Source organism: Bufo bufo, unplaced genomic scaffold, assembly GCF_905171765.1.
Source record: "Bufo bufo unplaced genomic scaffold, aBufBuf1.1, whole genome shotgun sequence".
Taxonomy (NCBI): domain Eukaryota; kingdom Metazoa; phylum Chordata; class Amphibia; order Anura; family Bufonidae; genus Bufo; species Bufo bufo.
In genome coordinates, this window is record NW_024400082.1 from 27340 (window position 1) to 50654 (window position 23315).

General features: G+C 45.4%; 6 protein-coding genes across 6 annotated transcripts; all 6 read left to right on the plus strand.

The window, feature by feature from the left end:
- The first annotated feature begins 290 nt into the window (after positions 1 to 290).
- Positions 291 to 593, plus strand: LOC120983429 (H/ACA ribonucleoprotein complex subunit 3). Its single transcript, XM_040413171.1, has one exon. The coding sequence runs from the start codon at positions 298 to 300 to the stop codon at positions 490 to 492; it is 195 nt and encodes a 64-aa protein (XP_040269105.1). The 5' UTR covers positions 291 to 297; the 3' UTR covers positions 493 to 593.
- A 975-nt stretch (positions 594 to 1568) lies between these two features.
- LOC120983428 (H/ACA ribonucleoprotein complex subunit 3) lies at positions 1569 to 1770 on the plus strand. The gene has a single exon (XM_040413170.1). It carries the CDS (start codon positions 1576 to 1578, stop codon positions 1768 to 1770), a length of 195 nt encoding a protein of 64 aa, XP_040269104.1. The 5' UTR covers positions 1569 to 1575.
- Positions 1771 to 9040: 7270 nt separating this feature from the next.
- LOC120983424 (H/ACA ribonucleoprotein complex subunit 3) lies at positions 9041 to 9239 on the plus strand. The gene has a single exon (XM_040413166.1). The coding sequence runs from the start codon at positions 9041 to 9043 to the stop codon at positions 9233 to 9235; it is 195 nt and encodes a 64-aa protein (XP_040269100.1). The 3' UTR covers positions 9236 to 9239.
- A 1087-nt stretch (positions 9240 to 10326) lies between these two features.
- On the plus strand, positions 10327 to 10629 carry LOC120983425 (H/ACA ribonucleoprotein complex subunit 3). Its single transcript, XM_040413167.1, has one exon. It carries the CDS (start codon positions 10334 to 10336, stop codon positions 10526 to 10528), a length of 195 nt encoding a protein of 64 aa, XP_040269101.1. The 5' UTR covers positions 10327 to 10333; the 3' UTR covers positions 10529 to 10629.
- Positions 10630 to 11603: 974 nt separating this feature from the next.
- LOC120983426 (H/ACA ribonucleoprotein complex subunit 3) lies at positions 11604 to 11805 on the plus strand. Its single transcript, XM_040413168.1, has one exon. It carries the CDS (start codon positions 11611 to 11613, stop codon positions 11803 to 11805), a length of 195 nt encoding a protein of 64 aa, XP_040269102.1. The 5' UTR covers positions 11604 to 11610.
- Positions 11806 to 14157: 2352 nt separating this feature from the next.
- On the plus strand, positions 14158 to 14359 carry LOC120983448 (H/ACA ribonucleoprotein complex subunit 3). The gene has a single exon (XM_040413192.1). It carries the CDS (start codon positions 14165 to 14167, stop codon positions 14357 to 14359), a length of 195 nt encoding a protein of 64 aa, XP_040269126.1. The 5' UTR covers positions 14158 to 14164.
- The last annotated feature ends 8956 nt before the right edge of the window (positions 14360 to 23315 follow it).

Here is a 23315-nt window from a genome sequence, read left to right on the forward strand (position 1 = left end):
GCACCAGGAATTGCGTGTGAAGAAAAGGCGTGTGCAAAAGTGGCGGGTGGGGGTAGAGCTATGCAGATGGCAAACACAAAGAGGAGCATAATGCTGGTGACTTCTGAGCGTAGGACGCACGTTTTCCCTGCTTTGTGAGAGAGGAGAAGGAAGCCTCCCGGACTGGGGCTGGGGCTGGGGCCCGTAGGCTGTTGCCTTGAGAAGTGCTTTGCAATGGCGATAAGCGGCCCCGTTGTCGAGGCCCCCTTTTGGCTAAGATCAAGTGTAGTATCTGTTCTTATACTGTACGCGGCAGACATGTTCCTGCAGTATTACCTGGATGAGCAGGGAGATCGGGTGTACACCATGAAGAAAGTGGCTCCCAGTGGACAGCTGACCTCTTCAGCCCATCCAGCCCGCTTCTCTCCTGATGACAAGTATTCCCGACATCGCTTCTCCATCAAGAAGAGATTTGGCCTCCTGCTCACCCAGCAGCCCCGGCCGGTTTTATGAGGCGGGCCGTGCGGAGGAACGACAGCTGGACTTGGAGTCTCTCAGCTCCTTCTTACCACATTCACTCTTGTTGGACATTTGTGACTTTATCACTTAACATGGGAGGTGTTTTCTGAGTTTTGTATGAAATAAAGAAAAATAAATAAATAAATAAGTAAATAAATAAATCTGTTCTTATGAGTTTAATATCTGATACGTCCCCTATCTGGGGACCATATATTAAATGGATTTTCTGAACAGGGAGTTGGAAAAAGACTGATGGGTTAGTTAATTGGCTTATCACCTGGGAATGAAGTGTTTGGACCTCCACGCACCTTGGTTTTGATTTGGGCCAGTTGTGCACACTTGGGATGCTGAGTTGTTCCTGTGAATTGACCATTTAGTACTTTTGTAGCAAGTTGGCTGGATGTAACCATTTAGCTTTTCCAGTGCTGTAATAATAAATGAGTAAAGTTTGCCTGTGTCTCCCTCTTGTGGATCCTATCCAACTGGATTATTTGGAGGTTAACAAGTAGTCCAGCACTTCCTATGTATCAGCAGCTGGACCTGCCTTGTCTGGACAATGGACGGAACACTGCACGTGTCACAAGAGGCTTGTCAGGTCAAGAGGTCAAAGAGGTCAAGTAAGGTCAAGTACTGGATGACATCACAAGGGCCCTGATGGAACACTCAACAATGGGGCCGTGACATCACAATCAACAATGCATACTTCCTGTTTTTTTTTTTTTTTTTCTCACTACTACTTCTCCATTCACTCCTATGCGTTTTTCTGCTTGGCGTGCTATGGCACCAGGAATTGCGTGTGAAGAAAAGGCGTGTGCAAAAGTGGGGGGTGGGGGTAGAGCTATGCAGATGGCAAACACAAAGAGGAGCATAATGCTGGTGACTTCTGAGCGTAGGACGCACGTTTTCCCTGCTTTGTGAGAGAGGAGAAGGAAGCCTCCCGGACTGGGGCTGGGGCTGGGGCCCGTAGGCTGTTGCCTTGAGAAGTGCTTTGCAATGGCGATAAGCGGCCCCGTTGTCGAGGCCCCCTTTTGGCTAAGATCAAGTGTAGTATCTGTTCTTATACTGTACGCGGCAGACATGTTCCTGCAGTATTACCTGGATGAGCAGGGAGATCGGGTGTACACCATGAAGAAAGTGGCTCCCAGTGGACAGCTGACCTCTTCAGCCCATCCAGCCCGCTTCTCTCCTGATGACAAGTATTCCCGACATCGCTTCTCCATCAAGAAGAGATTTGGTCTCCTGCTCACCCAGCAGCCCCGGCCGGTTTTATGAGGCGGGCCGTGCGGAGGAACGACAGCTGGACTTGGAGTCTCTCAGCTCCTTCTTACCACATTCACTCTTGTTGGACATTTGTGACTTTATCACTTAACATGGGAGGTGTTTTCTGAGTTTTGTATGAAATAAAGAAAAATAAATAAATAAATAAGTAAATAAATAAATCTGTTCTTATGAGTTTAATATCTGATACGTCCCCTATCTGGGGACCATATATTAAATGGATTTTCTGAACAGGGAGTTGGAAAAAGACTGATGGGTTAGTTAATTGGCTTATCACCTGGGAATGAAGTGTTTGGACCTCCACGCACCTTGGTTTTGATTTGGGCCAGTTGTGCACACTTGGGATGCTGAGTTGTTCCTGTGAATTGACCATTTAGTACTTTTGTAGCAAGTTGGCTGGATGTAACCATTTAGCTTTTCCAGTGCTGTAATAATAAATGAGTAAAGTTTGCCTGTGTCTCCCTCTTGTGGATCCTATCCAACTGGATTATTTGGAGGTTAACAAGTAGTCCAGCACTTCCTATGTATCAGCAGCTGGACCTGCCTTGTCTGGACAATGGACGGAACACTGCACGTGTCACAAGAGGCTTGTCAGGTCAAGAGGTCAAAGAGGTCAAGTAAGGTCAAGTACTGGATGACATCACAAGGGCCCTGATGGAACACTCAACAATGGGGCCGTGACATCACAATCAACAATGCATACTTCCTGTTTTTTTTTTTTTTTTCTCACTACTACTTCTCCATTCACTCCTATGCGTTTTTCTGCTTGGCGTGCTATGGCACCAGGAATTGCGTGTGAAGAAAAGGCGTGTGCAAAAGTGGCGGGTGGGGGTAGAGCTATGCAGATGGCAAACACAAAGAGGAGCATAATGCTGGTGACTTCTGAGCGTAGGACGCACGTTTTCCCTGCTTTGTGAGAGAGAAGGAAGCCTCCCGGACTGTGTCTGGGGCTTGGGCCCGTAGGCTGTTGCCTTGAGAAGTGCTTTGCAATGGCGATAAGCGGCCCCGTTGTCGAGGCCCCCTTTTGGCTAAGATCAAGTGTAGTATCTGTTCTTATACTGTACTCCTTGGTCTTGCCTGGATTGCTCTTGTCAGGAGAAGCCCAACTATGCCCTCGGCCTTGCAGCATCGCCTTTTACAGGCTTAAGCTGCCCGCTGCTATTGGGGGTAGGTGGTGGTTTTTTCGGAGAGGCGATCATGGGAGTGAGGATCCGCCATGCCAGGACCGGGGAACCCCGGGTCAAATTCGGTTTTGGAATCTGCATCGACGAGGAGAAAAGGAACATCTTTACGCTGGAGCATCTCGTGCATGAAGTACTATTCAAGATTTTACATGTCGCAAGAGAAGATATTCTCTGTTTACAAGACCCAAGGAAAGGTATGTACACCCTTGTCTTGAAATCGGCAGGAGCATGTCATAATCTTCATTTATTTCTGAAAACGAATGAAAAGAATCCTGCACTTGATGGGGTAACCTTTATTTTGTTATTTAATGAGGACGTTCATTTGGTTGTTCTAATGTTCAATCCATACGTAAGAAGAGAAAATATTGAATTGTTTTTGCAAAACTATTGTACTTACATTCATTACTCGCACCCAGTCAAAAATTCTGAAGGGATTTGGACGGGTAAATACAAGTACTTTGTTCGCTTTGCTGAGGACCTTGATAGTCCAGGCGGCTTGAGATATCCTCCTCAGAGGTTTGCTATAGGGAGAGATGCTGGAATTCTTTTCTTTACTGGTGCTCCAGAGTTCTGCCGAAAGTGCAAGGTGTACGGGCATACTCAGGACAGATGCACTGAGACTCTCCTGAAATGCAACCTGTGTGGAAAGACAGGTCATTTGGCAGCGACATGTACAAACCAGCCAGTTTGTAATGTGTGTGGGAGAGAGGGGCATGTCTTTAGAAAATGTCCCTCAAGGTTTGAGAGAAGAACCTACACAGATGTGGTGAGAGGAGATGTTGCAGGGCCTTCTGAGGAAGGGGCCGTGAACCCAGAACCTCAGATAGAGGTGCCGGTTGAGGTCGAGCAGGAGGAAGAAGGAGGAGGGATGGAAATTTCCACCGTGGAAGATGAAATTCCTCAGCTCTCCGATGTCCAGACGGGACTACACGGAGATGGAGAAGGTGGAGGTGAGGTAGGATCCTCGCTGCCCCGTACACCGGATTTGGAATGCAGTGATGCAGCGTCAGCAGAGGAGGAGTTTGGAGGGCAAGGGGATTTCACGACGGGTACAACTAGACCAGCGGAGGAGGAATGTGGTATGACCCCCAAAAGGCCGAGGGTTTTTTCGCCATCAGAAGCAGAAGGGGTGAGTCCGGTTAGAAAAGATGTGTATCCAGGTACTTCAATCCCGGATAACGTTCCTTTTTTAGAAGGAGTCGGGACTGCTCTCTTTTCCTCAGGCTACCAGCCTCACGAAAGTCCAGGTTGAGGAAGATGTGGGCTTGCAATAATTATGTAAGGCAAAAAATCATTATATGGAGACCAAAGCTTCATTTAATGCACTATCCCTGAATGTTAGGCTGTTAAAGTCAAAGCATAAAAGAACTGTAGTTTTTGACTTCTTAAAGAAACAAAAAGCTGACATTATTGCCTTACAAGAATGTGGGATTTCAGACTCCCTATGTGGGAAAGATTGGTTAGGTGGCGACTCAATTTGGTCTGGTTCAGACGCAAATAAGAACGATGGAGTCGGAATCTTACTTAATAACAAGGATTTAAGTTTTGATAATTATACGGTGGTGGAAATAGGTCGATGTGTGAGTGCGGTGGTGAAATATGGAAAATGGAAGATAAGAATAGTGAATGTGTATGGTTCTGTTAGAAAGGAAGAAAGATTGGAATTGTTGGAGAAATTGAATGTATTTTTGTCAGGGAGGTTACCAACTATTTTGTTAGGAGATTTTAATTGTGTGATTGAAGGGGGTAAAAAGGATGTAACGGGGAAAAAATTGTGTCAGATCATAACAGATTACTCCTTCGAAGATGCTGGGGTGTGTATGGGTAGGTCACCAATGGATACATTTATATCAGATAGGGAAAATATTAGTTCTAGGATAGATTTCGTTTTCATTAGTAGAGGATTGAAATGTAAGAAATTTGTGCAAGATAGTGTATGTTTTACTGATCATATGTTCCTATTATGTCAGTTTGAAGGGGAAGTGGGGTGTGAATATGGACGTGGAGTGTGGAAGTTGAACGTCAGTCTTTTGGAGGATGGAAAAATTATGGCTGATTTTAAAACTGAATATGAGAGTTGGAAAAAAAGGAAAAAGGAATATTGTGATGTGTTAAAATGGTGGGAGTGGGTGAAGTGTAAAATTAAGTCTTTTTTTAAAAAATGGGGATATAAAAAAGCGCGCATGTTAAGGAATGAATATAAAGAGTTAAATGCGAGGTATGATTGGTTGAAAAAATTGCGTGAATTAGGGGTTGATGTGAGTGATTTACTGATGGAAGTGAAAAAACAAAAGAAAAAGTTTGTTGAGAAAAAAGGTAAAGAGATCATATATAGATCTAAGGTGGAATATCTGGATAAAAATGAAAAATGCACCAGATTCTTCTTTAAGAAGATATGTAGCAAAAAAGATAAAATGGAAGAGATTATGAATAAGAAAGGGGAAAGTGTTAGTGGAAAAGAAGTGATGAGTGTGGTTGAGGTTTTTTATCAAGAGTTGTTTGAAAAAAAATGGATTGATGCAAGTTTAATGAGTGAGGTTTTGGATAAGATGGATAAAAAACTGTGTAAAGAGGAATGTGTGGATATGTGTAAGGAAATTACTGGTGTTGAAATAAGGAATGTGGTTAAGGAAAGTAAGAAAAATAAAACCCCTGGTTTGGATGGTATCCCAATAGAGCTGTATGAGAAAGCTTGGGCGTGGATAGGTGATGATTTGGTGGAAGTATGCAGGTTTATGTGGGAGTTTGGGGTGTTGAGTGAAAGTATGAAAGAGAGTGTTGTTGTTTTGATCCACAAAAAAGGGTCAAAGACAAAACTTGAAAATTGGAGGCCGATTTCTTTACTGAACTCGGATTACAAGGTTTTTAGCAAGTTATTGGCTGGTAGGATGAGAAGTGTGATTGGGAATGTTGTGGGTGAGGATCAGGTATGTGCCATTCCAGGCAGGAGTATGTCTGATAATTTAATATTATTGCGTGATATAATTGGTGATTGTATGAGTCGAAAGCAAAAATGTATGTTATTTATGGTTGACTTTGAGAAAGCGTTTGATAGGGTTGCGCATGAGTTTATGTTTGTTGTATTAGAAAGGATGGGTTTCCCGAAAAAGTTCTTAGAGTGTGTTAAAAGTTTGTATAAGGAGGCTAAAAGCAGATTTTTGGTGAATGGATGGTTAAGTGAGGAAATACGGATTAGATCTGGTGTGAGACAAGGATGTCCGATGTCGCCAATGTTGTTTGTGTGTGTAATTGAGGTACTGTTATGTGTGATGAGAAAGGATAAAGTTATGTCTGGGTTGCGGATTCCTGGAAGTATGGGACAAACTGTTAATGTGTTAAGTTATATGGATGATATTGTGATTCTGAATGATAATATGGCTGCAATTAGAAGAAGTAGATTGTGTTTAGATCTTTTTTGTGGAGCGTCAGGTTTTAAGGTGAATTGGGATAAATGTATTTTTAAATGTTTTGGCGATGCAAGTATTAAGTTTGAGAATGTGAAAAATGAGGAAGGTGCGGTAAAAGTTTTAGGGATATGGTTCGGTGAGGACTTGAAAGGGAATGAGAGTTGGGATGAGTGCTGTATGAAGATTGAAAAGAAGATAAATTTTTGGCGGATGAGAGAGCTTACATTTACTGGTAAGGTGCTCATTATTAAGGCGATAATTTTTCCCTTGATTCTTTTTGTATATTTGGTATACCCAGTTAATGCTAAAAAACTGCTGAAAGTTGAGAAAATGATGTTTACCTTTTTTTGGGGAAGTCGCATGGAAAAATTGAAGAGAGAGAATGTATACAAAGTGTGTGAGAATGGTGGTATGGGAATACCTAATTTGCATATTTTTTTAGGTATAAATTATATTAAGTTTTTTGTGGTCTTATTAGAGAAAAAGAATAAAAGTTCTTTTATGGTGCGGTATGCTGCGGGATGGATGTTGTATGGTCTGAGGTGGTACGTGCGGGATGCGAGAGTGCCTGTTGCTTTTAGCTGTCCTGCTTGGTATGCAATGATTGAGAATTTTATAAAGAAGAATGATTTGTTGTCAATTAGTATGAATGGTTTTAAAGATAAGAAAGGTGTGATGGCGAAAATACGTCAGAAGGAGATTGTTTGTGATATTTCTAGTTTCAGGTCGAGTGATGCAATGGGGGTGTGGAAAAAGTTTTCTATTGATGGTGTAACAAATAGACAGAAAGACATTGCGTGGATGGGTTTTCATGATATATTGCCTGTGCGTGAGGTGCAAAAGAGGAGAGATCTTGTTAGGTCGGAAATGTGTCCAAGAGGAGGATGTGGTGCAAATGAATCAGTTAGGCATTTGTTTTGGGAGTGTGGATATGCAAATGAAGTATGGATGAAATTAGGAGGATTGGTCAAGGAACTGACGGGGGTGGTACATGTAGATTGGAGATGTGCAATGTTTGGTTTGGGTGCTTGTGGGAAATTGAAATCAAGGATGTTATGGTTTATAATGATGTGTGTTATGGAAAGTCTATGGGATGTAAGAAATTTGTTTGTATTTAACAGAAAGGAGGTACCAGTCTATGAGTGTGTGAGATTAGTTTTGTCTAGAATATATGTGATTTATCTATGGGAACATCAGAAGAGCGGTATGGATGCAGAGGGTGTGTGGAAACACAAGAAATGGAGGTTTTTGGTGAAGGAATAAAAATTTCCTTTTTTTGAAATAAAAATAAAGAATGGCCATGATGATGATTGATCAGAGCAACAGAGAACTTGTTTTTTCAAAGTAAGTTATAATGAGTGCTTATGATTAACCTGAATGGTTTAAAAAAAAAAAAAAAAAAAAATTACCTGGATGAGCAGGGAGATCGGGTGTACACCATGAAGAAAGTGGCTCCCAGTGGACAGCTGACCTCTTCAGCCCATCCAGCCCGCTTCTCTCCCGATGACAAGTATTCCCGACATCGCTTCTCCATCAAGAAGAGATTTGGCCTCCTGCTCACCCAGCAGCCCCGGCCGGTTTTATGAGGCTGGCCGGTGCGGAGGAACGACAGCTGGACTTGAAATCTCTCAGCTCCTTCTTACCACATTCACTCTTGTTGGACATTTGTGACCTTATCTATCACTTAACATGGGAGGTGTTTTCTGACTTTTGTATAAAATAAAGGTCTGGGTGGGCGTGCGTTCAGAAAAAAAAAAAAATAATAATAATCTGTTCTTTCTTATCAGTTATTTTTAATATCTGATACGTCCCCTATCTGGGGACCATATATTAAATGGATTTTTTGAACAGGGAGATGGAAAAAGATTGATGGGTTAGTTAATTGGCTTATCACCTGAATGAAGTGTTTGGACCTCCACGCACCTTGGTTTTGCTTTGGGCGGGCCTGTTGTGCACACTTGGGATGCTGAGTTGTTCCTGTGAATTGACCATTTAGTATTTTTGTAGCAAGTTGGCTGGATGTAACCATTTAGCTTTTCCAGTGCTGTAATAATAAATGAGTAAAGTTTGCCTGTGTCTCCCTCTTGTGGATCCTATCCAACTGGATTATTTGGAGGTTAACAAGTAGTCCAGCACTTCCTATGTATCAGCAGCTGGACCTGCCTTGTCTGGACAATGGACGGAACACTGCACGTGTCACAAGAGGCTTGTCAGGTCAAGAGGTCAAAGAGGTCAAGTAAGGTCAAGTACTGGATGACATCACAAGGGCCCTGATGGAACACTCAACAATGGGGCCATGACATCACAATCAACAATGCTGTATACCTTTTTTTTTTTTTTTTTCCCCTCACTACTACTTCTCCATTCACTCCTATACGTTTTTCTGCTTGGCGTGCTATGGCACCAGGAATTGCGTGCGCAAAATTTGCGGGTGGGGGTGGAGCTATGCAGATGGCGAACACAAAGAGGAGCATGCTGGTGATTTCTGAGCGTAGGACGCACGTTTTCCCTGGTTTGTGAGAGAAGGAAGCCTCCCGGACTGTGTCTGGGGCTTGGGCCCGTAGGCTGTTGCCTTGAGAAGTGCTTTGCAATGGCGATAAGCGGCCCCGTTGTCGAGGCCCCTTTTGGCTAAGAGGAAGTGTAGTATCTGTTCTTATACTGTACGCGGCAGACATGTTCCTGCAGTATTACCTGGATGAGCAGGGAGATCGGGTGTACACCATGAAGAAAGTGGCTCCCAGTGGACAGCTGACCTCTTCAGCCCATCCAGCCCGCTTCTCTCCCGATGACAAGTATTCCCGACATCGCTTCTCCATCAAGAAGAGATTTGGCCTCCTGCTCACCCAGCAGCCCCGGCCGGTTTTATGAGGCTGGCCGGTGCGGAGGAACGAAAGCTGGACTTGAAATCTCTCAGCTCCTTCTTACCACATTCACTCTTGTTGGACATTTGTGACCTTATCTATCACTTAACATGGGAGGTGTTTTCTGACTTTTGTATAAAATAAAGGTCTGGGTGGGCGTGCGTTCAGAAAAAAAAAAAAATAATAATAATCTGTTCTTTCTTATCAGTTATTTTTAATATCTGATACGTCCCCTATCTGGGGACCATATATTAAATGGATTTTTTGAACAGGGAGATGGAAAAAGATTGATGGGTTAGTTAATTGGCTTATCACCTGAATGAATTGTTTGGACCTCCACGCACCTTGGTTTTGCTTTGGGCGGGCCTGTTGTGCACACTTGGGATGCTGAGTTGTTCCTGTGAATTGACCATTTAGTATTTTTGTAGCAAGTTGGCTGGATGTAACCATTTAGCTTTTCCAGTGCTGTAATAATAAATGAGTAAAGTTTGCCTGTGTCTCCCTCTTGTGGATCCTATCCAACTGGATTATTTGGAGGTTAACAAGTAGTCCAGCACTTCCTATGTATCAGCAGCTGGACCTGCCTTGTCTGGACAATGGACGGAACACTGCACGTGTCACAAGAGGCTTGTCAGGTCAAGAGGTCAAAGAGGTCAAGTAAGGTCAAGTACTGGATGACATCACAAGGGCCCTGATGGAACACTCAACAATGGGGCCATGACATCACAATCAACAATGCTGTATACCTTTTTTTTTTTTTTTTTTTTTTTTTCCCCCCCTCACTACTACTTCTCCATTCACTCCTATACGTTTTTCTGCTTGGCGTGCTATGGCACCAGGAATTGCGTGCGCAAAATTTGCGGGTGGGGGTGGAGCTATGCAGATGGCGAACACAAAGAGGAGCATGCTGGTGATTTCTGAGCGTAGGACGCACGTTTTCCCTGGTTTGTGAGAGAAGGAAGCCTCCCGGACTGTGTCTGGGGCTTGGGCCCGTAGGCTGTTGCCTTGAGAAGTGCTTTGCAATGGCGATAAGCGGCCCCGTTGTCGAGGCCCCTTTTGGCTAAGAGGAAGTGTAGTATCTGTTCTTATACTGTACGCGGCAGACATGTTCCTGCAGTATTACCTGGATGAGCAGGGAGATCGGGTGTACACCATGAAGAAAGTGGCTCCCAGTGGACAGCTGACCTCTTCAGCCCATCCAGCCCGCTTCTCTCCTGATGACAAGTATTCCCGACATCGCTTCTCCATCAAGAAGAGATTTGGCCTCCTGCTCACCCAGCAGCCCCGGCCGGTTTTATGAGGCGGGCCGTGCGGAGGAACGACAGCTGGACTTGGAGTCTCTCAGCTCCTTCTTACCACATTCACTCTTGTTGGACATTTGTGACTTTATCACTTAACATGGGAGGTGTTTTCTGAGTTTTGTATGAAATAAAGAAAAATAAATAAATAAATAAGTAAATAAATAAATCTGTTCTTATGAGTTTAATATCTGATACGTCCCCTATCTGGGGACCATATATTAAATGGATTTTCTGAACAGGGAGTTGGAAAAAGACTGATGGGTTAGTTAATTGGCTTATCACCTGGAATGAAGTGTTTGGACCTCCACGCACCTTGGTTTTGATTTGGGGCCAGTTGTGCACACTTGGGATGCTGAGTTGTTCCTGTGAATTGACCATTTAGTATTTTTGTAGCAAGTTGGCTGGATGTAACCATTTAGCTTTTCCAGTGCTGTAATAATAAATGAGTAAAGTTTGCCTGTGTCTCCCTCTTGTGGATCCTATCCAACTGGATTATTTGGAGGTTAACAAGTAGTCCAGCACTTCCTATGTATCAGCAGCTGGACCTGCCTTGTCTGGACAATGGACGGAACACTGCACGTGTCACAAGAGGCTTGTCAGGTCAAGAGGTCAAAGAGGTCAAGTAAGGTCAAGTACTGGATGACATCACAAGGGCCCTGATGGAACACTCAACAATGGGGCCGTGACATCACAATCAACAATGCATACTTCCTTTTTTTTTTTTTTTTTTCTCACTACTACTTCTCCATTCACTCCTATGCGTTTTTCTGCTTGGCGTGCTATGGCACCAGGAATTGCGTGTGAAGAAAAGGCGTGTGCAAAAGTGGCGGGTGGGGGTAGAGCTATGCAGATGGCAAACACAAAGAGGAGCATAATGCTGGTGACTTCTGAGCGTAGGACGCACGTTTTCCCTGCTTTGTGAGAGAGGAGAAGGAAGCCTCCCGGACTGGGGCTGGGGCTGGGGCCCGTAGGCTGTTGCCTTGAGAAGTGCTTTGCAATGGCGATAAGCGGCCCCGTTGTCGAGGCCCCCTTTTGGCTAAGATCAAGTGTAGTATCTGTTCTTATACTGTACGCGGCAGACATGTTCCTGCAGTATTACCTGGATGAGCAGGGAGATCGGGTGTACACCATGAAGAAAGTGGCTCCCAGTGGACAGCTGACCTCTTCAGCCCATCCAGCCCGCTTCTCTCCTGATGACAAGTATTCCCGACATCGCTTCTCCATCAAGAAGAGATTTGGTCTCCTGCTCACCCAGCAGCCCCGGCCGGTTTTATGAGGCGGGCCGTGCGGAGGAACGACAGCTGGACTTGGAGTCTCTCAGCTCCTTCTTACCACATTCACTCTTGTTGGACATTTGTGACTTTATCACTTAACATGGGAGGTGTTTTCTGAGTTTTGTATGAAATAAAGAAAAATAAATAAATAAATAAGTAAATAAATCTGTTCTTATGAGTTTAATATCTGATACGTCCCCTATCTGGGGACCATATATTAAATGGATTTTCTGAACAGGGAGTTGGAAAAAGACTGATGGGTTAGTTAATTGGCTTATCACCTGGGAATGAAGTGTTTGGACCTCCACGCACCTTGGTTTTGATTTGGGCCAGTTGTGCACACTTGGGATGCTGAGTTGTTCCTGTGAATTGACCATTTAGTACTTTTGTAGCAAGTTGGCTGGATGTAACCATTTAGCTTTTCCAGTGCTGTAATAATAAATGAGTAAAGTTTGCCTGTGTCTCCCTCTTGTGGATCCTATCCAACTGGATTATTTGGAGGTTAACAAGTAGTCCAGCACTTCCTATGTATCAGCAGCTGGACCTGCCTTGTCTGGACAATGGACGGAACACTGCACGTGTCACAAGAGGCTTGTCAGGTCAAGAGGTCAAAGAGGTCAAGTAAGGTCAAGTACTGGATGACATCACAAGGGCCCTGATGGAACACTCAACAATGGGGCCGTGACATCACAATCAACAATGCATACTTCCTGTTTTTTTTTTTTTTTTTTCTCACTACTACTTCTCCATTCACTCCTATGCGTTTTTCTGCTTGGCGTGCTATGGCACCAGGAATTGCGTGTGAAGAAAAGGCGTGTGCAAAAGTGGCGGGTGGGGGTAGAGCTATGCAGATGGCAAACACAAAGAGGAGCATAATGCTGGTGACTTCTGAGCGTAGGACGCACGTTTTCCCTGCTTTGTGAGAGAGGAGAAGGAAGCCTCCCGGACTGGGGCTGGGGCTGGGGCCCGTAGGCTGTTGCCTTGAGAAGTGCTTTGCAATGGCGATAAGCGGCCCCGTTGTCGAGGCCCCCTTTTGGCTAAGATCAAGTGTAGTATCTGTTCTTATACTGTACGCGGCAGACATGTTCCTGCAGTATTACCTGGATGAGCAGGGAGATCGGGTGTACACCATGAAGAAAGTGGCTCCCAGTGGACAGCTGACCTCTTCAGCCCATCCAGCCCGCTTCTCTCCTGATGACAAGTATTCCCGACATCGCTTCTCCATCAAGAAGAGATTTGGTCTCCTGCTCAGCCAGCAGCCCCGGCCGGTTTTATGAGGCGGGCCGTGCGGAGGAACGACAGCTGGACTTGGAGTCTCTCAGCTCCTTCTTACCACATTCACTCTTGTTGGACATTTGTGACTTTATCACTTAACATGGGAGGTGTTTTCTGAGTTTTGTATGAAATAAAGAAAAATAAATAAATAAATAAGTAAATAAATAAATCTGTTCTTATGAGTTTAATATCTGATACGTCCCCTATCTGGGGACCATATATTAAATGGATTTTCTGAACAGGGAGTTGGAAAAAGACTGATGGGTTAGTTAATTGGCTTATCACCTGGGAATGAAGTGTTTGGACCTCCACGCACCTTGGTTTTGCTTTGGGCGGCCTGTTGTGCACACTTGGGATGCTGAGTTGTTCCTGTGAATTGACCATTTAGTACTTTTGTAGCAAGTTGGCTGGATGTAACCATTTAGCTTTTCCAGTGCTGTAATAATAAATGAGTAAAGTTTGCCTGTGTCTCCCTCTTGTGGATCCTATCCAACTGGATTATTTGGAGGTTAACAAGTAGTCCAGCACTTCCTATGTATCAGCAGCTGGACCTGCCTTGTCTGGACAATGGACGGAACACTGCACGTGTCACAAGAGGCTTGTCAGGTCAAGAGGTCAAAGAGGTCAAGTAAGGTCAAGTACTGGATGACATCACAAGGGCCCTGATGGAACACTCAACAATGGGGCCGTGACATCACAATCAACAATGCATACTTCCTGTTTTTTTTTTTTTTTTTCTCACTACTACTTCTCCATTCACTCCTATGCGTTTTTCTGCTTGGCGTGCTATGGCACCAGGAATTGCGTGTGAAGAAAAGGCGTGTGCAAAAGTGGCGGGTGGGGGTAGAGCTATGCAGATGGCAAACACAAAGAGGAGCATATGCTGGTGACTTCTGAGCGTAGGACGCACGTTTTCCCTGCTTTGTGAGAGAGGAGAAGGAAGCCTCCCGGACTGGGGCTGGGGCTGGGGCCCGTAGGCTGTTGCCTTGAGAAGTGCTTTGCAATGGCGATAAGCGGCCCCGTTGTCGAGGCCCCTTTTGGCTAAGAGCAAGTGTAGTATCTGTTCTTATACTGTACGCGGCAGACATGTTCCTGCAGTATTACCTGGATGAGCAGGGAGATCGGGTGTACACCATGAAGAAAGTGGCTCCCAGTGGACAGCTGACCTCTTCAGCCCATCCAGCCCGCTTCTCTCCTGATGACAAGTATTCCCGACATCGCTTCTCCATCAAGAAGAGATTTGGTCTCCTGCTCACCCAGCAGCCCCGGCCGGTTTTATGAGGCGGGCCGTGCGGAGGAACGACAGCTGGACTTGGAGTCTCTCAGCTCCTTCTTACCACATTCACTCTTGTTGGACATTTGTGACTTTATCACTTAACATGGGAGGTGTTTTCTGAGTTTTGTATGAAATAAAGAAAAATAAATAAATAAATAAGTAAATAAATAAATCTGTTCTTATGAGTTTAATATCTGATACGTCCCCTATCTGGGGACCATATATTAAATGGATTTTCTGAACAGGGAGTTGGAAAAAGACTGATGGGTTAGTTAATTGGCTTATCACCTGGGAATGAAGTGTTTGGACCTCCACGCACCTTGGTTTTGATTTGGGCCAGTTGTGCACACTTGGGATGCTGAGTTGTTCCTGTGAATTGACCATTTAGTACTTTTGTAGCAAGTTGGCTGGATGTAACCATTTAGCTTTTCCAGTGCTGTAATAATAAATGAGTAAAGTTTGCCTGTGTCTCCCTCTTGTGGATCCTATCCAACTGGATTATTTGGAGGTTAACAAGTAGTCCAGCACTTCCTATGTATCAGCAGCTGGACCTGCCTTGTCTGGACAATGGACGGAACACTGCACGTGTCACAAGAGGCTTGTCAGGTCAAGAGGTCAAAGAGGTCAAGTAAGGTCAAGTACTGGATGACATCACAAGGGCCCTGATGGAACACTCAACAATGGGGCCGTGACATCACAATCAACAATGCATACTTCCTGTTTTTTTTTTTTTTTTTCTCACTACTACTTCTCCATTCACTCCTATGCGTTTTTCTGCTTGGCGTGCTATGGCACCAGGAATTGCGTGTGAAGAAAAGGCGTGTGCAAAAGTGGCGGGTGGGGGTAGAGCTATGCAGATGGCAAACACAAAGAGGAGCATAATGCTGGTGACTTCTGAGCGTAGGACGCACGTTTTCCCTGCTTTGTGAGAGAGGAGAAGGAAGCCTCCCGGACTGGGGCTGGGGCTGGGGCCCGTAGGCTGTTGCCTTGAGAAGTGCTTTGCAATGGCGATAAGCGGCCCCGTTGTCGAGGCCCCCTTTTGGCTAAGATCAAGTGTAGTATCTGTTCTTATACTGTACGCGGCAGACATGTTCCTGCAGTATTACCTGGATGAGCAGGGAGATCGGGTGTACACCATGAAGAAAGTGGCTCCCAGTGGACAGCTGACCTCTTCAGCCCATCCAGCCCGCTTCTCTCCTGATGACAAGTATTCCCGACATCGCTTCTCCATCAAGAAGAGATTTGGTCTCCTGCTCACCCAGCAGCCCCGGCCGGTTTTATGAGGCGGGCCGTGCGGAGGAACGACAGCTGGACTTGGAGTCTCTCAGCTCCTTCTTACCACATTCACTCTTGTTGGACATTTGTGACTTTATCACTTAACATGGGAGGTGTTTTCTGAGTTTTGTATGAAATAAAGAAAAATAAATAAATAAATAAGTAAATAAATAAATCTGTTCTTATGAGTTTAATATCTGATACGTCCCCTATCTGGGGACCATATATTAAATGGATTTTCTGAACAGGGAGTTGGAAAAAGACTGATGGGTTAGTTAATTGGCTTATCACCTGGGAATGAAGTGTTTGGACCTCCACGCACCTTGGTTTTGATTTGGGCCAGTTGTGCACACTTGGGATGCTGAGTTGTTCCTGTGAATTGACCATTTAGTACTTTTGTAGCAAGTTGGCTGGATGTAACCATTTAGCTTTTCCAGTGCTGTAATAATAAATGAGTAAAGTTTGCCTGTGTCTCCCTCTTGTGGATCCTATCCAACTGGATTATTTGGAGGTTAACAAGTAGTACAGCACTTCCTATGTATCAGCAGCTGGACCTGCCTTGTCTGGACAATGGACGGAACACTGCACGTGTCACAAGAGGCTTGTCAGGTCAAGAGGTCAAAGAGGTCAAGTAAGGTCAAGTACTGGATGACATCACAAGGGCCCTGATGGAACACTCAACAATGGGGCCGTGACATCACAATCAACAATGCATACTTCCTGTTTTTTTTTTTTTTTTTCTCACTACTACTTCTCCATTCACTCCTATGCGTTTTTCTGCTTGGCGTGCTATGGCACCAGGAATTGCGTGTGAAGAAAAGGCGTGTGCAAAAGTGGCGGGTGGGGGTAGAGCTATGCAGATGGCAAACACAAAGAGGAGCATAATGCTGGTGACTTCTGAGCGTAGGACGCACGTTTTCCCTGCTTTGTGAGAGAGGAGAAGGAAGCCTCCCGGACTGGGGCTGGGGCTGGGGCCCGTAGGCTGTTGCCTTGAGAAGTGCTTTGCAATGGCGATAAGCGGCCCCGTTGTCGAGGCCCCCTTTTGGCTAAGATCAAGTGTAGTATCTGTTCTTATACTGTACGCGGCAGACATGTTCCTGCAGTATTACCTGGATGAGCAGGGAGATCGGGTGTACACCATGAAGAAAGTGGCTCCCAGTGGACAGCTGACCTCTTCAGCCCATCCAGCCCGCTTCTCTCCTGATGACAAGTATTCCCGACATCGCTTCTCCATCAAGAAGAGATTTGGTCTCCTGCTCACCCAGCAGCCCCGGACGGTTTTATGAGGCGGGCCGTGCGGAGGAACGACAGCTGGACTTGGAGTCTCTCAGCTCCTTCTTACCACATTCACTCTTGTTGGACATTTGTGACTTTATCACTTAACATGGGAGGTGTTTTCTGAGTTTTGTATGAAATAAAGAAAAATAAATAAATAAATAAGTAAATAAATAAATCTGTTCTTATGAGTTTAATATCTGATACGTCCCCTATCTGGGGACCATATATTAAATGGATTTTCTGAACAGGGAGTTGGAAAAAGACTGATGGGTTAGTTAATTGGCTTATCACCTGGGAATGAAGTGTTTGGACCTCCACGCACCTTGGTTTTGATTTGGGCCAGTTGTGCACACTTGGGATGCTGAGTTGTTCCTGTGAATTGACCATTTAGTACTTTTGTAGCAAGTTGGCTGGATGTAACCATTTAGCTTTTCCAGTGCTGTAATAATAAATGAGTAAAGTTTGCCTGTGTCTCCCTCTTGTGGATCCTATCCAACTGGATTATTTGGAGGTTAACAAGTAGTCCAGCACTTCCTATGTATCAGCAGCTGGACCTGCCTTGTCTGGACAATGGACGGAACACTGCACGTGTCACAAGAGGCTTGTCAGGTCAAGAGGTCAAAGAGGTCAAGTAAGGTCAAGTACTGGATGACATCACAAGGGCCCTGATGGAACACTCAACAATGGGGCCGTGACATCACAATCAACAATGCATACTTCCTTTTTTTTTTTTTTTTTTTCTCACTACTACTTCTCCATTCACTCCTATGCGTTTTTCTGCTTGGCGTGCTATGGCACCAGGAATTGCGTGTGAAGAAAAGGCGTGTGCAAAAGTGGCGGGTGGGGGTAGAGCTATGCAGATGGCAAACACAAAGAGGAGCATAATGCTGGTGACTTCTGAGCGTAGGACGCACGTTTTCCCTGCTTTGTGAGAGAGGAGAAGGAAGCCTCCCGGACTGGGGCTGGGGCTGGGGCCCGTAGGCTGTTGCCTTGAGAAGTGCTTTGCAATGGCGATAAGCGGCCCCGTTGTCGAGGCCCCCTTTTGGCTAAGATCAAGTGTAGTATCTGTTCTTATACTGTACGCGGCAGACATGTTCCTGCAGTATTACCTGGATGAGCAGGGAGATCGGGTGTACACCATGAAGAAAGTGGCTCCCAGTGGACAGCTGACCTCTTCAGCCCATCCAGCCCGCTTCTCTCCTGATGACAAGTATTCCCGACATCGCTTCTCCATCAAGAAGAGATTTGGTCTCCTGCTCACCCAGCAGCCCCGGCCGGTTTTATGAGGCGGGCCGTGCGGAGGAACGACAGCTGGACTTGGAGTCTCTCAGCTCCTTCTTACCACATTCACTCTTGTTGGACATTTGTGACTTTATCACTTAACATGGGAGGTGTTTTCTGAGTTTTGTATGAAATAAAGAAAAATAAATAAATAAATAAGTAAATAAATAAATCTGTTCTTATGAGTTTAATATCTGATACGTCCCCTATCTGGGGACCATATATTAAATGGATTTTCTGAACAGGGAGTTGGAAAAAGACTGATGGGTTAGTTAATTGGCTTATCACCTGGGAATGAAGTGTTTGGACCTCCACGCACCTTGGTTTTGATTTGGGCCAGTTGTGCACACTTGGGATGCTGAGTTGTTCCTGTGAATTGACCATTTAGTACTTTTGTAGCAAGTTGGCTGGATGTAACCATTTAGCTTTTCCAGTACTGTAATAATAAATGAGTAAAGTTTGCCTGTGTCTCCCTCTTGTGGATCCTATCCAACTGGATTATTTGGAGGTTAACAAGTAGTCCAGCACTTCCTATGTATCAGCAGCTGGACCTGCCTTGTCTGGACAATGGACGGAACACTGCACGTGTCACAAGAGGCTTGTCAGGTCAAGAGGTCAAAGAGGTCAAGTAAGGTCAAGTACTGGATGACATCACAAGGGCCCTGATGGAACACTCAACAATGGGGCCGTGACATCACAATCAACAATGCATACTTCCTGTTTTTTTTTTTTTTTTTTCTCACTACTACTTCTCCATTCACTCCTATGCGTTTTTCTGCTTGGCGTGCTATGGCACCAGGAATTGCGTGTGAAGAAAAGGCGTGTGCAAAAGTGGCGGGTGGGGGTAGAGCTATGCAGATGGCAAACACAAAGAGGAGCATAATGCTGGTGACTTCTGAGCGTAGGACGCACGTTTTCCCTGCTTTGTGAGAGAGGAGAAGGAAGCCTCCCGGACTGGGGCTGGGGCTGGGGCCCGTAGGCTGTTGCCTTGAGAAGTGCTTTGCAATGGCGATAAGCGGCCCCGTTGTCGAGGCCCCCTTTTGGCTAAGATCAAGTGTAGTATCTGTTCTTATACTGTACGCGGCAGACATGTTCCTGCAGTATTACCTGGATGAGCAGGGAGATCGGGTGTACACCATGAAGAAAGTGGCTCCCAGTGGACAGCTGACCTCTTCAGCCCATCCAGCCCGCTTCTCTCCTGATGACAAGTATTCCCGACATCGCTTCTCCATCAAGAAGAGATTTGGTCTCCTGCTCACCCAGCAGCCCCGGCCGGTTTTATGAGGCGGGCCGTGCGGAGGAACGACAGCTGGACTTGGAGTCTCTCAGCTCCTTCTTACCACATTCACTCTTGTTGGACATTTGTGACTTTATCACTTAACATGGGAGGTGTTTTCTGAGTTTTGTATGAAATAAAGAAAAATAAATAAATAAATAAGTAAATAAATAAATCTGTTCTTATGAGTTTAATATCTGATACGTCCCCTATCTGGGGACCATATATTAAATGGATTTTCTGAACAGGGAGTTGGAAAAAGACTGATGGGTTAGTTAATTGGCTTATCACCTGGGAATGAAGTGTTTGGACCTCCACGCACCTTGGTTTTGATTTGGGCCAGTTGTGCACACTTGGGATGCTGAGTTGTTCCTGTGAATTGACCATTTAGTACTTTTGTAGCAAGTTGGCTGGATGTAACCATTTAGCTTTTCCAGTGCTGTAATAATAAATGAGTAAAGTTTGCCTGTGTCTCCCTCTTGTGGATCCTATCCAACTGGATTATTTGGAGGTTAACAAGTAGTCCAGCACTTCCTATGTATCAGCAGCTGGACCTGCCTTGTCTGGACAATGGACGGAACACTGCACGTGTCACAAGAGGCTTGTCAGGTCAAGAGGTCAAAGAGGTCAAGTAAGGTCAAGTACTGGATGACATCACAAGGGCCCTGATGGAACACTCAACAATGGGGCCGTGACATCACAATCAACAATGCATACTTCCTGTTTTTTTTTTTTTTTTTTCTCACTACTACTTCTCCATTCACTCCTATGCGTTTTTCTGCTTGGCGTGCTATGGCACCAGGAATTGCGTGTGAAGAAAAGGCGTGTGCAAAAGTGGCGGGTGGGGGTAGAGCTATGCAGATGGCAAACACAAAGAGGAGCATAATGCTGGTGACTTCTGAGCGTAGGACGCACGTTTTCCCTGCTTTGTGAGAGAGGAGAAGGAAGCCTCCCGGACTGGGGCTGGGGCTGGGGCCCGTAGGCTGTTGCCTTGAGAAGTGCTTTGCAATGGCGATAAGCGGCCCCGTTGTCGAGGCCCCCTTTTGGCTAAGATCAAGTGTAGTATCTGTTCTTATACTGTACGCGGCAGACATGTTCCTGCAGTATTACCTGGATGAGCAGGGAGATCGGGTGTACACCATGAAGAAAGTGGCTCCCAGTGGACAGCTGACCTCTTCAGCCCATCCAGCCCGCTTCTCTCCTGATGACAAGTATTCCCGACATCGCTTCTCCATCAAGAAGAGATTTGGTCTCCTGCTCACCCAGCAGCCCCGGCCGGTTTTATGAGGCGGGCCGTGCGGAGGAACGACAGCTGGACTTGGAGTCTCTCAGCTCCTTCTTACCACATTCACTCTTGTTGGACATTTGTGACTTTATCACTTAACATGGGAGGTGTTTTCTGAGTTTTGTATGAAATAAAGAAAAATAAATAAATAAATAAGTAAATAAATAAATCTGTTCTTATGAGTTTAATATCTGATACGTCCCCTATCTGGGGACCATATATTAAATGGATTTTCTGAACAGGGAGTTGGAAAAAGACTGATGGGTTAGTTAATTGGCTTATCACCTGGGAATGAAGTGTTTGGACCTCCACGCACCTTGGTTTTGATTTGGGCCAGTTGTGCACACTTGGGATGCTGAGTTGTTCCTGTGAATTGACCATTTAGTACTTTTGTAGCAAGTTGGCTGGATGTAACCATTTAGCTTTTCCAGTGCTGTAATAATAAATGAGTAAAGTTTGCCTGTGTCTCCCTCTTGTGGATCCTATCCAACTGGATTATTTGGAGGTTAACAAGTAGTCCAGCACTTCCTATGTATCAGCAGCTGGACCTGCCTTGTCTGGACAATGGACGGAACACTGCACGTGTCACAAGAGGCTTGTCAGGTCAAGAGGTCAAAGAGGTCAAGTAAGGTCAAGTACTGGATGACATCACAAGGGCCCTGATGGAACACTCAACAATGGGGCCGTGACATCACAATCAACAATGCATACTTCCTGTTTTTTTTTTTTTTTTCTCACTACTACTTCTCCATTCACTCCTATGCGTTTTTCTGCTTGGCGTGCTATGGCACCAGGAATTGCGTGTGAAGAAAAGGCGTGTGCAAAAGTGGCGGGTGGGGGTAGAGCTATGCAGATGGCAAACACAAAGAGGAGCATAATGCTGGTGACTTCTGAGCGTAGGACGCACGTTTTCCCTGCTTTGTGAGAGAGGAGAAGGAAGCCTCCCGGACTGGGGCTGGGGCTGGGGCCCGTAGGCTGTTGCCTTGAGAAGTGCTTTGCAATGGCGATAAGCGGCCCCGTTGTCGAGGCCCCCTTTTGGCTAAGATCAAGTGTAGTATCTGTTCTTATACTGTACGCGGCAGACATGTTCCTGCAGTATTACCTGGATGAGCAGGGAGATCGGGTGTACACCATGAAGAAAGTGGCTCCCAGTGGAGAGCTGACCTCTTCAGCCCATCCAGCCCGCTTCTCTCCTGATGACAAGTATTCCCGACATCGCTTCTCCATCAAGAAGAGATTTGGTCTCCTGCTCACCCAGCAGCCCCGGCCGGTTTTATGAGGCGGGCCGTGCGGAGGAACGACAGCTGGACTTGGAGTCTCTCAGCTCCTTCTTACCACATTCACTCTTGTTGGACATTTGTGACTTTATCACTTAACATGGGAGGTGTTTTCTGAGTTTTGTATGAAATAAAGAAAAATAAATAAATAAATAAGTAAATAAATAAATCTGTTCTTATGAGTTTAATATCTGATACGTCCCCTATCTGGGGACCATATATTAAATGGATTTTCTGAACAGGGAGTTGGAAAAAGACTGATGGGTTAGTTAATTGGCTTATCACCTGGGAATGAAGTGTTTGGACCTCCACGCACCTTGGTTTTGATTTGGGCCAGTTGTGCACACTTGGGATGCTGAGTTGTTCCTGTGAATTGACCATTTAGTACTTTTGTAGCAAGTTGGCTGGATGTAACCATTTAGCTTTTCCAGTGCTGTAATAATAAATGAGTAAAGTTTGCCTGTGTCTCCCTCTTGTGGATCCTATCCAACTGGATTATTTGGAGGTTAACAAGTAGTCCAGCACTTCCTATGTATCAGCAGCTGGACCTGCCTTGTCTGGACAATGGACGGAACACTGCACGTGTCACAAGAGGCTTGTCAGGTCAAGAGGTCAAAGAGGTCAAGTAAGGTCAAGTACTGGATGACATCACAAGGGCCCTGATGGAACACTCAACAATGGGGCCGTGACATCACAATCAACAATGCATACTTCCTGTTTTTTTTTTTTTTTTTTCTCACTACTACTTCTCCATTCACTCCTATGCGTTTTTCTGCTTGGCGTGCTATGGCACCAGGAATTGCGTGTGAAGAAAAGGCGTGTGCAAAAGTGGCGGGTGGGGGTAGAGCTATGCAGATGGCAAACACAAAGAGGAGCATAATGCTGGTGACTTCTGAGCGTAGGACGCACGTTTTCCCTGCTTTGTGAGAGAGGAGAAGGAAGCCTCCCGGACTGGGGCTGGGGCTGGGGCCCGTAGGCTGTTGCCTTGAGAAGTGCTTTGCAATGGCGATAAGCGGCCCCGTTGTCGAGGCCCCCTTTTGGCTAAGATCAAGTGTAGTATCTGTTCTTATACTGTACGCGGCAGACATGTTCCTGCAGTATTACCTGGATGAGCAGGGAGATCGGGTGTACACCATGAAGAAAGTGGCTCCCAGTGGACAGCTGACCTCTTCAGCCCATCCAGCCCGCTTCTCTCCTGATGACAAGTATTCCCGACATCGCTTCTCCATCAAGAAGAGATTTGGTCTCCTGCTCACCCAGCAGCCCCGGCCGGTTTTATGAGGCGGGCC

Bases quoted from the DNA above. Each gene is read 5' to 3' on its own strand.
- LOC120983429 (XM_040413171.1), top strand. From the start codon at position 298: ATGTTCCTGCAGTATTACCTGGATGAGCAGGGAGATCGGGTGTACACC.
- LOC120983428 (XM_040413170.1), top strand. From the start codon at position 1,576: ATGTTCCTGCAGTATTACCTGGATGAGCAGGGAGATCGGGTGTACACC.
- LOC120983424 (XM_040413166.1), top strand. From the start codon at position 9,041: ATGTTCCTGCAGTATTACCTGGATGAGCAGGGAGATCGGGTGTACACC.
- LOC120983425 (XM_040413167.1), top strand. From the start codon at position 10,334: ATGTTCCTGCAGTATTACCTGGATGAGCAGGGAGATCGGGTGTACACC.
- LOC120983426 (XM_040413168.1), top strand. From the start codon at position 11,611: ATGTTCCTGCAGTATTACCTGGATGAGCAGGGAGATCGGGTGTACACC.
- LOC120983448 (XM_040413192.1), top strand. From the start codon at position 14,165: ATGTTCCTGCAGTATTACCTGGATGAGCAGGGAGATCGGGTGTACACC.